The 14,265-nt window shown below is 36.5% G+C and overlaps 1 protein-coding gene across 2 annotated transcripts in view; it reads left to right on the top strand.

Moving 5' to 3' along the window:
* The window catches only part of SEC61A2 (Sec61 alpha 2 subunit (S. cerevisiae)), a 41,729-nt gene extending 32,081 nt beyond the window's left edge, over positions 1-9,648 (top strand). For both annotated transcript variants that reach the window (XM_006891839.1, XM_006891840.1), the window contains 6 exons: positions 4,595-4,748; positions 5,727-5,887; positions 6,090-6,287; positions 6,844-7,035; positions 7,551-7,627; positions 9,462-9,648. In XM_006891839.1, coding sequence (XP_006891901.1) covers positions 4,595-4,748; positions 5,727-5,887; positions 6,090-6,287; positions 6,844-7,035; positions 7,551-7,627; positions 9,462-9,648 — 969 coding nt within the window. The remainder of the gene's footprint in view (positions 1-4,594; positions 4,749-5,726; positions 5,888-6,089; positions 6,288-6,843; positions 7,036-7,550; positions 7,628-9,461) is intronic.
* Positions 9,649-14,265: the final 4,617 nt, after the last annotated feature.

The following is a 14,265-nucleotide window of genomic DNA, read 5'->3' as shown; positions in this document are numbered from 1 at the left end:
TTTTTATTTTAATAATTTTTAAAAATATTTTTAATGAACATTTACAAGAGACAGTGACTTTTATACACAGAGACAGTTATAATAACTTTTCGTGTAAGTATAAAGTAAAAATTTTATACTGTCTTAGTTTGGGGTGGGTTTTTTTTGTATGATTGTGTGGTTTTGTGTGTCTTGCTTTTTTTTTTTTAATAGTTCATGTTAGCTCTACAAGCTATATTTGTCTAAACATTAGTGAAATATCAAATATATATGTATTCTATGAATTTTGTAAATGAATGGTTTAGAATGACTTTTTTTAAGGCCAACATAATTGTTAATAATTAAGTATCTTTTTATCTGCAAAATTTAGAAGATCCATTTTAAGTGTACCATCCTTAACTATTTGGAGAAGTCATACAAGAATGGGTTGTACAAAAGCTATATAATAATTTATTGAATTTTGATATGAAAATTTAGGTTAATAAACACTGATGTGTAGCATCCTAGCTATTTTGGAAATTTTCTTGTTCATTCTAAGAAATTGGAATTATGATTTTATTTTTGTCAAAGAATCATGATCAGAATATTCGTAAATAAAGTGAAAATACCAGTTTACTAATACAGATTGAGGAATATGACTATTTTAATTTAAATTATTTATAAGAAAATGTATATGGAGTAAATGATATTTATATAGTATGCATGATTCAGAACAAGGACTATGAGATAATTCAAGTATTTACTGACATAATTAATAATGGAGATGACTTTTAAATTAGATGAAAATGCTGTGTCCTTTGAAAAGGGCCAGGATTTTTTTAATGAATTGTCAGAGTTGGGTGTTTCTGAGTCCTGATGTGTTCCTCTTTGGCATACGGGCATTTCTTTAGGGAATGTGGTTGTTAAACTCTTGGCTGCTAATTGAAAAGTTTGCAGTTGGAACCCATCAGTAACTTTTTTGGGAGAAAGATATAGCAGTTTTTTCCTGTACAAACTAGAGACTGAAAACCACATGGGACAGTTCTCCTCTGTCCTTTAGGGTCACAGTTAGTCTCAGAAGGATTTGCATTTCTTTAAGATTGGCCTTGTCTATATTTTTTTCCCCCCTTTTAATATGGCACTTAATTGGTCAGTTTTTCACTTTGAGAATTAAAGGAAAAAGACACAGTGGATTTATATAGAAGATCCTTTAACAACTGATTTTTTTGAAAAATTTTATATTGGCTTATTTACAAAGTTTGTATACATTGTTTCTCCACACTGGATCTTTCCCATTTTCTACACTCTTAACAACTGATTTTAAAATCTTTTTGTTGCTGAGGACTTTCTCATATGCTTGGGGCATTGTTGAGGATACTGATAAGCCCATTGTTGCCTTATGTTTGTTTCTTCATAGTATGTATTTTTGTAGCCTCTATTTTAGAATAACCCTGACAACAACAACCTGGAATTATTTTTTTAATTTTATTAGTGTGTGTGTGTGTGTGTGTGTGTGTGTGTGTGTGTGTGTGTGTACCATCAAATCGGATCTGACTGGTACAGGAGGAGATTGTCACGCCTTTTCCCAGCAGAGCATCTGGTGGATTTGAACCGTGTGCCTCTGGGATTGCAGTGCAGTTTCTTGCCACTAGGCCACCAGAGCTCCCCCCAACCTGGATTTTTGAAGACACTCAAAATAGGCATCTGTCTCTTGAAATCATTATGGGCTAGGAAAATTTTTCTAGTATTTTCTTTTTTTTTTAGTATTTTTTATTTTATTTTATTATTATTTTTGTGTGCGTGTACCGTTAAATCAGATCTGACTGGTACAGGAGGAGATTGACCCTCCTTCCCCAGCAGAGCATCTGGTGCACCTCTGGGATTGTAGTTGCAGTTTCTGGCGACTAGGCCACCAGAGCTCCCCATACATTAATGTCCAGTAAAATCTGTTTTTTTTTTATTGTATTATTTTTACGTGTACCATCAAATCAGATCTGACTGGTACAGGAGGAGATTGCCTGCCTTCCCCTTCTCCAGCAGAACATCTGGTGGATTTGAACTGTGTACCTCTGGGATTGCAGTACAGTGTCTTGCCACTAGGCCACCAGAGCTCCCTTTGGTATTTTCATGAGTATGTATTTGCACTCTCTAACATCAACTGAACAATTTTCCCTTCAAGTATTGATGTTTTATGAAGAGTTAAATGACTATAAAATGGAGTTATTTCAATTTTTCTCCAGTATTAAGAAATCTTGGAATATTTGTATTCCAAGAATGAAATTAGTAAAGTGAGTATGGACTAATTAATTTGTTTACATAAACCCTAGTGTGCAGATATTAACTAGTGGTTAATTATTCTAGTATTAATAGTAAAGAAATAGGTTTGATCATAATTTGACAGTGACCTCATTGCATCTTTTCAAGGCTTTGTTAACATTGAATATACATGGATACACTGAATAGATGGGATTGGATTACGTTTTTTCACATGCAAAGAATGTTTTAAAAATGATTTCTATGTTATTATGTATGATATCTAACATTTTAACTGTTGCTTAATTTATGCAGTCAGTGTACCAAAGTTTTCAGCTAATAAGTTTTGAAAGCAATATAATGGGTCTTAATTAATTAAAAAAAAACAACCGCAAGAATGACCCGTAGTAAAGCTAAGTATTTTTTTGCCACACTGGCTTGTTTGCGTGCATGAGCATTGTGCATGCACATACAGCTCATGCGGGCAATGTGAACGGCTCCCACATCACTTTAGAGGTTCATATGAACCTGAGCTTAGTATCCTGATCTTATCAGTGTTAGTCAAGGAGATGCCCATTTCTTATCTTTTTCACAGTCATGCAACCTTTTTATCATCTTTTACATCACTCCTAAAATAGTGAAGCCATTTCTATTTAAAATTCATTTTCCTTTTTTCGAGGGGGCTCTGGTGGCCTAGTGGCAAGAAGCGGCACTGCAAGCCCAGAGGTACAAGGTTTGTGTCCACCAGATGCTCTGCTGGAGAAGGAGGGGCAATCTCCTCCTGTACCAGTCAGATCTGATTTGATGGTACATGCACAAAAAATAATAAAAAAATAAAATTCATTTTCCTTTTTTCTGTCAAGAGAGTATGTATATTTAACTTTAATTTTTACAGGCTATATGTTGATTACTCAGTAATTTGATGCTTTTCTGAATAATGGTCTAAAGAATCATAATTGCTTCAGACCTGCTCATATAACTTTGTGCAAATCAATGAGGAACTCATGATACTTTTCAGCTGAATGATTGCTAAGGGATAACTGTGATTGTACGAGGGTGGCTTTCTGTATTTATGATTGACAGTATTTATTTAGTCACAGTTAATAAGTCCTAAATTATCTGTTTTGTTAAAGTAGTAGACTTGGTTTTCAGGCATAAGGTGTCAGCATACAGCTCATTGAAAATCAAGCAGAAAGACAAGTTAGGTTCTGTACAGCTGGTGAAATGGCAGAGAAAGAAAGAGAGGGGGGAAAAAACCCACCCCAAAATAAAACATGGGGTAAGGTAAGCATGCTTAGAATGGTATAATGTAGTTAGATCTTTTTTTTTTTAATAGGTGGTATTGGGTAAAATGAGTAATTAAATGAGGGTGGGAGACCTGAGAGCAGGGAGGGATGGAAGTGGCATTTCCTGAGTTCATGGGACGGTGTTTTAAAGTTGGGATATGTTGGAGATTGGGGCATAGTGGCATATTTTCTTTCTCTATTGATTAGGTTACTGAAGAGCAGGGAAGGAGTCATGTATAGGAGAATGTCACTTGCAAAGCTATGGATTGTTTTCACTTGATGCATACTTTTACAGAAATATCTTCTCCAAGAAGAGAATTAAAATAATATCATATATCACATAAATTAAAGTTGGTATACATTTTTTTAAAAAATTTATGAGTTTAAGAATCTGATGAACTCTTTAACTTTGAATACATGTGTATATTGTCTTTGTCACTGTGTATAGAATGCATTTTTCATTGTTATAATATATGTTGTAGGTTTTTTAACATACAAAAATTTATAGAAAAGAGTTGACATATTTATCCTTTAATAGCAGTACATAATTGCTTCAGAGGTATTTGGAATGTTTTCAGGGTCTTGCTATCATAAATTCTACAGTTGTGAATTTTTTATTTCATGGTGCTTTTTAAATTAGTCTTTACTATGTCAGAGAAATTGTTCAGACGGTATATAAGTTTACCTAAAGTTCCAGTCCCCTGATTTTCCTAGTTGATTTTTGTCCTTACTAACGCAGGTATAAAAATACAGATCATCATAATGGTGATACTGCAACCACAACACTAAACTTACTGCTCTCAAGGCACTTCCAGTCCATACCCTGTGGGACTGAGGAGAACTGCCACACAGGATTTCCAAGGCAGTAAATCTTTACAGAAGCAAACTGCTGTGTTTCCTGTGGAGCAACTGATGGGTTCAAACCTTTTGGTTAGCAGCCAGGTGCTTTAACCAGTGTGCCACCAGGGCTCCTGATAGCAGAAGTTAGGGTTTAATCTTAAAAATGCCCATACTTTGAAAATAGTCAATGGTATTCATCTTCCCCTTTTCTTGTGTTTATTCTTGCTTCAGCTTACTTGCCCTTTCTTTCCCCACAGTTGTTTGTTGCTGGTTTGATTGTGCTGCTGTTAGATGAGCTGCTACAGAAGGGTTACGGCTTGGGGTCTGGTATTTCCCTCTTTATTGCCACCAACATCTGTGAGACCATTGTCTGGAAGGCCTTTAGTCCCACTACCATTAACACTGGCAGAGGTACATTGCACAGTGACTGCAACTGCACGAGTTTGTTGGATGTGTGCTGACAACTAATACATTATGTAGAAGTACATGCCTCTAGATATGCTAATTTGCTATCCCAGAGAACAACTAATGCTAACTGCTCAAAAATTTATAAGTAGAGATTTGTGGAATATGAAATAGTACTTCTTATAAAAAAAGAAAATCTTGTAGCCTTTGCACATTAAAAATTTCAGTGGTTGCCACACATTTAAAAAAATTGCGTTTATTAACCTTGCTTAAGCCATTGCTGTATGTCATTTGTTTAGCCAGTTTGAGCAAATCTAGGATGAATAAGCTGGTGGATTTTTTTAAATGAAACATATTATCATCAGGAAGTACTAATACTTTGCTGCTATTCTACTTGGATTTGTAATAGCACCTGAATTTTGAACTATTCTGTCTTTGCCTTTTACCTATCTTTATTTCACTCAAAAGCCACTCTTTTTGGTTAACATGTAAACTCTGATCTAGCCTTAAGAAAATAGCAGTGATGGCTCCTTACTATTCTTGGTATGACAAACTTAAAGATAAGCTTGTTTGAGCAACATATATCTTTTGATCTGACATCTTTATTCTGCTTTGCTGCTGCTGCTGCTGCTTCTCCTTTCCTCCTCCAAAAAAATACTATTTTTCCTTCCCCAAAGTAAAAGAGAGGCAAATTTTTATGAATTAAATATTTGCTTTGGTTTATTCTACGTTGGCTATTTTCATTAAAAAAAAAATCCCTTGAAAAAACTAATTTTTATGCTAAAAAAAAACCAAGCCAAAACCAAACCTTGGCCTCAATGATAAAATGTAGAATGTGTACACATGGCTGTTACATAAAATAAGAATTGCAGAATTATTTTGACTCATTTTCTTATTGTACACTGGAATTTCAAGGTTATTTGCTTTGATCCTTGGGATAATTTTGGATACTGAATTTACAGTTAATTTCTATTTGGTTTTCAGGTACTGAGTTTGAGGGTGCAGTCATAGCTCTCTTTCATTTACTGGCCACCAGAACAGACAAAGTTCGAGCTTTAAGGGAGGCTTTCTACCGTCAGAATTTACCCAACCTCATGAACCTCATTGCTACAGTTTTTGTGTTTGCTGTTGTCATATATTTTCAGGTAAGCATACTGTCCTCACTAAAGTTTGTAGGATGTGGGTTTTTATTTTGTGAGTAAAGGGAATGCAGAAATGTTGATGTCTAACCAAGACAGTCTTTCAAAGTCTAGTCAAGCCAGTTTTCTATTTTTTAGCCTTATTTTTTACTTGCTTATATTTTCTTGATATTTATTGTTTTTCTTATTCTTGATTTTTGTTTTTTAGGGATTTAGAGTTGACTTGCCCATTAAGTCAGCCCGGTATCGAGGACAGTACAGTAGCTATCCCATCAAGCTCTTCTACACCTCCAACATTCCCATTATTCTTCAGTCTGCCTTAGTTTCAAACCTGTATGTTATTTCCCAGATGCTGTCTGTACGATTTAGTGGCAACTTCCTAGTAAATTTACTAGGACAGTGGGCTGTGAGTATTTTGTTAATAATATTAAGTATTTAAAATATAATTGGCATTTTATGATTATATCTATACCTGAAAGATAGGAGACATAAAAGAAGCAGTTGCTGTAACATTTTTATATTCTCTTACTTAAAATTAATTTCTTCAAGTTGTGCTGCCTTAATGTCCATTTCCAGATCACTTCACCATCACTAACATTCTGATTGTGTTTGTAATATTTCCAAATAGAAGAGTTCTTCATAAAGGCTTCAGTATATTTTATCTGTGCAGTTGCAGGTTCCACTTGTAATTACTTCCTTTTTGAAGTGAATATTTTGTAGATATATTATGATAGTGTTTTATTTTTCAAATAGCTTTATGAAAAACTGCTTTTCTGTTAATAACATGTCACAATGTGATCTTGAAAAAATTAAGCAAAAATACATTTTTACGGAATCGTTAACCGTAGTTGATTTGAGCTTAAAACAAAGTCATACTTTTTAAGAATTATGAATAATCATGGATCTCTATTTAACCAGTTACGCTGATTTATTTTTTAATTTTTTAAATTCCTGTTCTGCAGGATGTCAGTGGAGGGGGACCTGCTCGCTCCTACCCAGTAGGCGGCCTTTGTTACTATCTTTCTCCTCCTGAGTCTATGGGTGCCATATTTGAGGATCCTGTCCATGTAGTGGTTTACATCATCTTCATGTTAGGATCTTGTGCATTCTTCTCTAAGACATGGATAGAGGTGTCTGGTTCCTCAGCAAAAGATGTAAGTATTTGACTTATTTGAAAATGAAAACAAAATTGTGAGCTTGGTTGAAACATTGGTTTTAGATGTCAAAAACAGTGCCACATATAATTTGTAATTTAAACTCTATTTCATACAATTCTTAATGAAATTATGTCACACTCAGGCAAAAATTGGTTCTTAGTGTGTAGATGGCACCTAACAAGAGCAAAAACAATGTGCAGAACATTCTTTGAAGGGCCACAATAATTTGTGGCCCTTCAAAACTCAACCCTAACCAACAAAATCTTATTCATGGCTTATTAATTTCTTGCATTAGGAACATGAAAGGGTAAGAAACACTGGTTTAATGTGTAGTTAAGGTGTAGATTTGCCTCACTGCACCATTTTCTCTTAGATTTGAGTAATATGGCAATGCCTACTTCAGTGTTTTTATATTTTGCTTGAAACTGCGTAGAAAGTTTTTCTTACATGACTTAATAATAAAGAGAAATGTTAGTTTTATTTTAAAATTTGTTGGTTTTTTTTCCTGGCAGGTTGCGAAACAGCTTAAAGAACAACAAATGGTAATGAGAGGTCATAGGGATACCTCTATGGTTCATGAACTTAATAGGTAAGGCCATTATATTCAGTCTTTTATATAAGAGAGTATGTATTTTAAAGCAACACATAGGTTGCTTCAAAAATCTCTTTATCACTGTGATTATTTGTTCATATTCATACTTAATTTTTTTTATACACAGTTAAAATTTAACACAAACATTAATTGCTGACCACATCTAAATTGTTACTTTAGTTGAAATTTTGTTCCATCTTTGCTCAGCACAAATTAAAAATGTGATTATCAGTGTTGACTGATTGCATATAGAAACACCAACCATAGATAGAGCTGCTTTTAAAAAAGTACTGTTTCCTCACCTTTTGAGTGCTCTGATGTTGTAGTGAGTAGAAAGCTGGGTAACCCAGACGCGGCAATTTGGTAGTTTGAATCCACCAGCTGCATGACAGGAGAAAGATGTGACTTTATAGTCTGAAAACCTGTTGTGGAGGACCGGCTAAGAGTTGGTTCTGACTTGACAGAAGTGAGGTGGTTTTTTATTTTTCCATTTCCAGGAATTGGATTTAAGTAGTTTGGTGAGCGTCCCAGGCATCATTTTTTTTGTCCTTCAGTATTGGCCTACTTGAGATAATTCACTACTGTGGAGTTCACCATTTGAAATGTACAGTTCAGTGGTTTTTGTATATTCAAAATACTGCAAAAATCTAATTTGAAACATTTTCATCATCCCAGAAAGAAATCTTATATCCAGTTGCAGTTATTCCCCATTCATTGGTTGCCCTCCTGTTCCCTTTGCCCTAACAAACTCACTGCCATTAAGTCAGTTCTGACCCACAGTGATCCTTCATTGGATTTCCAGGGCTGTAAATCATAATGGGAAGAGACTATAAGAGGCACATAACCTTTGAGCTAGTTGCATATCGTACACCTCACTATGGACCATGCCACAAGAGTGTCCTCCCTATTCCCTGTACCACAAATCTATTCTTTGTAGATTTGCCTGTTCTAGCTTTCATATAAATGGGAATCAAAATCTGTCATTTTGTGAATGTCTTAGTTTACATAGCATGTCTCCAGGGTTTGTTGTTGTTGTTATGTGCCATCGAGTCGTTTGCAACTCATAGCGACCCTATGCACAACAGCCCTAAACACTGCTCTATCCTGTGCCAATCTCATTGCCTCTGACACACCCATCCCGATTACCCCAGTCACTGAATCAATCCACCTCATAGAGGGTCTTCCCCTCCTGCGCTGTCCCTCCACTCTACCCAGCATGATGTCCCTCTCTAAAGACCTGTCTCTCCTTACAACATATCCAAAGTATGTCAGACGAAGCCCCAGAATCCTTGCCTCCAAGGAGCAGCCTGGTTTAATCCTCTCTAGGATGAATCTGTTTGTTTTCTTGGCAGTCCATGGTACATTCAATACTCTTCTCCAGCACCACAGCTCAAAGGCGCTTCAGGGTTTATTCACGTTAAATGAGCAAAACCTGTATCAGGGTTCATCTATGTTAAAAGATCACAATTTGCTATCACTAATTTATTTGGAATTTAGAAAGCGTTCTGAAGTTTATTATCCTTTCTTCCACAAGAGAGAGCTGGTTACTGATAAAAAATATTAATTACTTAAATCTAAATTGAGGAATTGTTAGCCCTAAGAACCACATACTGTCTGTTGTGGCTATTTACTGGCTTCTTGGGCAGTTAGCATCATTGGCATAATCACACACTTTTCATTCACATGTGGTCTTAGTTGTGGAGACTTGGTCCTTTCATGATGAGTTTACTCAACTGCTTTAGAGCAGCATCAGTAACAAAGCTTTAGCATATTACTAGTTTGACTTGGTTTTTGTAGTTTGCTGCACTGACTAATGGTTTTTGTCTTCTAGGTACATCCCTACTGCAGCTGCATTTGGCGGTTTGTGCATTGGCGCCTTGTCAGTGTTAGCTGACTTCTTAGGGGCCATTGGATCTGGCACTGGAATTCTACTTGCAGTCACTATAATTTATCAATATTTTGAAATATTTGTTAAGGAACAGGCTGAAGTTGGAGGGATGGGTGCTTTGTTTTTCTAAATGTTCAAGTATTTGTGTGTGTGTGTGTGTGTGTGTGTGTGTGTGTGTGTGTGTGTGTGAGAAAGGGAAAATATTTTGACACATTTTGTCAAATGATGCTGGTTCCCCCTTTCCCCCCTCCTCTCAGTTTCTTGTTTTCAAGTGCTAAGTGCCCCATTTCTGAAATGGGCATTGAGCTAAGCCTATGTGCAGCATTAGTACCAGCTGCCTTAAAACTCAAGTTTACATTATTTGTTCAAAGTGTCCATCTAGTGTTGCCTGTAATGCTGGAAACCAATGGATCTCCCTTGCCGTGTTCAGTCACCAGTGAGATGGTGACGTGAATTAGTTTTGCACACAACATTCTGAACACTTAATATTTCTCCCACTTGTTTAAAAATAAATGTAGTTCAAATTGCCACTTTCCAGTATTTTTGAGCTTATTTAATGAGTTCTGGAACATTTATATCTAATCTCTATTTTAGATAATTAATTTTTATACTTTTTTAACCCATAGTATCCATGTGTCCTCCTTGCCCCTTCCCACCCCCTTTCATTTGGCCCTTCTCAAAGCAGCCACTTAGCCCAGATGGGCAGAATTAAGCTTCAGAGTGATACCTGTAGTACAAAAATTTACATAAAATTGATTACTCTTCCCATTTTTCATTTCTTTCCAGGGACAGCATAAGCAGTGCTGTTTTACTGTATTGGCTATGCTTTCTAATTACAACACGTCACTTGTGAATACTCTTAAGATATTTTGTTTTGTGTGGCTTCTTCTTATTTTTTTTTTTTAAATCCCTAAAGAAAAAGATCCAATTCTCAAGCAATGTCTGTTGTTCAGTGGGGGTGAACAATAATTTCAAGAATTTGTGTATGTTGTTGTACTTCACAGCAGCAACATGAATTAAATAGTAAACAATAAACATTTATTTAATGAAACAGTTTCAGCTGTGTTAGAACAATAAAGATATCTGGTGTTAAATATTCTCTAAGATTATTTGTATAGGTTCATTGTATTTATACAAAATTGATCCTGAAGTGCCTTTTGAGACGTAAAAGCTGTTAAGTATTAACTACAGTTTAACATTATCCTTAAATACTGAGACAGTGACTATGTGATCATCATTTGGAAAGGAACAGGAAAATAATGGTCTCATGAAAATATCATTTTAGCCTTCTTTTGAAAGGTTGTTTGCAAATTTATTTTTTCAACCATGTTCCAGAAGATCAGACTTAATTTTAAGCATCCTTTTCAGAAATATGGGTTTCCATCTTTGTTTACTTTCTCAGTAGCGGAAGTATGTCATGTTTACTAGCTTAGACATAAACCAAATTCTGTAGGTGCAAAGCAAGTCAAGTAAAGCCAGGTGGGATAGTTAGATGGCCACCTAGGGGACATGTTGGGATCTCAGACCATCTTTGCCAGCAGAGAAATATGGACCTGGTATTAAGATTTCTGACTTTGAAAACCATCAGATGCTAGTTTCCAATCTTCGACTGACTTTCCAAAGCAAAGACATTAAATGTTTGTAAATAATGGCGCTAGGGAAATGTTTAGGTTTAGCGGTCACTTCTAAACTGCATTATGATAAAAAGGGAAAGGCAGGTTACAAAACAAGTAAAGGCCATTCTACATTCTGGGAGATCTTAGAAGGAACATTTGTTTTTTTTTTTTTTTTTAAATTATATTTTATTAATTTTCATAAACATTTACAGAGATTTTGGGCTTCCACTCATTCATTGTTGCACTATTCTCTCTACCCTCCTCCCAGTTTGTTCTTGTCCAAATGCCACAGTGCTTGTCAAAGCCAGTTCTGATTAATCTTCTTTGTCAGTGTATCCTTTGCCATTCCCTATCACTCCTCCCTGAGAGAGACTTCACCCTGAGTCATAAGGAAAAGGGGACGGCGTATTCTCTTAGCTACTTCCTGCTGAAAAGGGACGCTGTGGGTTTCAGGGTGAAGATCTCTCACTACTCTAAAGGGCCCCTTTGGCAGTAGGAAACACATAGACTATTATGGAGATTGATTTTGGAATTCAGATGCACTCTTATTGATTGTGCTTGGCTGTACATGTACATATCCTTCAAGATGTATCATGGGGGTGTTGCAACCTAGAAGACACAAATTTGACTAACAAGTTATAAGTACATGAGTCCAAAAATTATGGAAAAGTAAAAGAAAAGATTCTTTCATTGTTTTACAAACCCTCCCCCAGGTCCCCTCCATTGAGGTTTCTTGTTGTTATGTGCCATTGAGTTGTGTGTAGCTCATAGTGACAGTAGTACAGTAGCTCTAAAATCTGCCCTGTCCTGAGCCACTGACAACACAACTACCCCCATTTCCCTTGTTACTGTATCACTCTATCTTATCTGGGGTCTTCCTTTCCTGTGATGTTCCTCCACCCTTCTGAGCATAATGTCCTTCTCCAAGGACCGGTCTCTCCTGGCCATGTGCCCAAAGTACGTGAGATTATTGTTGTTGTTGTTTTGTGCCATCAAGTCACTTGCGACTCATAGCGACCCTTTGTATAAGATCTCTAAATGCCGTTCTATCCTGTGCCAACCTAGCCATCTCAAACACACTTATTCCCACCGCTCCAGTCACAGAATCGATCCATCTCATAGAAGGTCTTCCTCTTCTTCGCCGCCCCTCCACTCTGCCAAACATGATGTCCCTCTTCAAGGACCATCCCCTCCTTACAATATGCCCAAAGTATGTCAGACGAAGCTTCAGAATCCTTGACTCCAAGGAACATTCTGGCTTCACCCTCTCCAGGACAAATCTGTTTGTTCTCCTAGCAGTCCATGGTATATTCAACACTCTTCTCCAGCACCACAGCTCAAAGGCATCAATTCTCTTTCTATCATCTCTATTCACTGTCCAACTCTCTGATGCATAGCACATAATTCCGAAGACTATATCCCGAATCAGGCGCACCTTAGTTAGTCTCCAGCCTGATGTCGTTGCTCTTCAGTATTCTTAGAGCTTCAAAATCCTAGCTTCCAGGGAGAAACTTGGTTTCACTCTCTCCAAGACAGACCTGTTTTGTTGGCAGTCTATGGTATGTTCAAGACTCTTCTTCAGTATCACAACTCAAAGGCATCAATTCTTCTGTCATCCTTAGTCATTGTCCAGCTCTCTGATACATTGCAAGTAATTGCAAAGCTCATGGACCAGATCAGGCACTCCTTAGTCTCTAGAGTGACATTGTCGCTTCTAAGTATCTGGAGAGTTCCCTGATAGCAGACTTATCAAATGCAATTTGTCTTTTTATTTCCTGATTGCTGGTGTTAAGAGTGTTGATTGAGTACAGAGAAAAAGGGATCTAATGATGACAGTAAAATGCCACTCTCTATCAGCCTTTAAGAGGTTTATCACTTTGGGGAGTGGCTCTGGAAGTGGGCTATCATAAAAAGTTGGCCTGTGCCCATCTGTATGAATGCATACAAGTTCCTTGAACTTGAAGGAAAATTAATGACAAGGAAAATGACAAGATTAAGCCTTAGAGTGCTAAAGGAAAAGGATTAAGGTATTTGGAGACTCATGACATGGACTGGAAAAAAGTTTTAAAAAGGGCTGCAGGCCCTGAGGAAAGCAGCTATATTATAGCAAATACTCATCTTAATTTCTCTAATAGGAATAGTGGATTTGAATGATTAAATTGTATAGTGCTATCATTCTTTTAATCCTTGTTTAAGAAATCCAGTATAGCTTTGCATTTTAATTCAGAATATCTTTGAACAACAGTGAACCTGTAAACAAATGACCCACATGACAGCAATTTAGGCATTCTCTGAACTAGCACACTGTCATTGTGTTGGAACTGATTAATAGCTGACCCTCCAGTGGATTTTTGGAGGTTGTAAATTACATGAGAGGAGATTGCCTGTCTTTCTTCTGAGGGGCTGCTGATGTTTCAATCACTGGAGGTGCTACTTTTAGGTTAGCAGTTCAACTCTTTACCTGCTAGGCCACTAGGTCTGCATGAATTTTTTTTTGGCATCAGCACCCTGATTTGATCTGAACAACTTTGTTGTAAGTGGCTTCACATGACTCCTGAAGTCAGGGCTAGAAACATGATAGGGCTGGCCAGTGAGAATCATCCCCATTGGAGTTACCAGAAGTAGGGCTGGCTGGTACAAGCATAATCACGGAGGGATTAGCAGCCATAAAAGGCAACACAAGTTTACACAAGAGGCTCTGTCAATGACCAGTAACTTGGGTAGCATTTTTTAATGACACTGGCTACCTGGTACTTTCAGACCTTACTAGTTCTTCCCAGTGTAACATCAAGACACCATTGGACAAAGCCATATAAATTTCAATGGCTTTCATGTTTAGAAACATCATTTACCTTAAGATTATGTTTTTTTTATTCAATTTGATACACTGATTAGAACAAAAGCAGTTAATTATGCTTTACAAATACAGTATTATTACACCATTGTGATACGGCTTTACACTGACTGTATGTAAAGGAAAAAAATAACATCAGAATAAAGGCATGCACACACCAAGCACTTTACCCTCAGACAGTCCTTAGTAAAAATCTTATGGTTAAGTAGTGGTTGGTATGGCTACATGCAGTTCAGTCACTGCTTTGAAGGATAAGCTCTGGGTAGAAAATTAATTC

This window comes from Elephantulus edwardii, unplaced genomic scaffold, assembly GCF_000299155.1.
Source record: "Elephantulus edwardii isolate Elephantulus edwardi_28Jun2011 unplaced genomic scaffold, EleEdw1.0 scaffold00105, whole genome shotgun sequence".
In the NCBI taxonomy this organism is placed as follows: Eukaryota; Metazoa; Chordata; class Mammalia; order Macroscelidea; family Macroscelididae; genus Elephantulus; species Elephantulus edwardii.
Note: the sequence above shows the minus strand (reverse complement) of the source record. Positions and strands in the feature narration are given on the sequence as shown.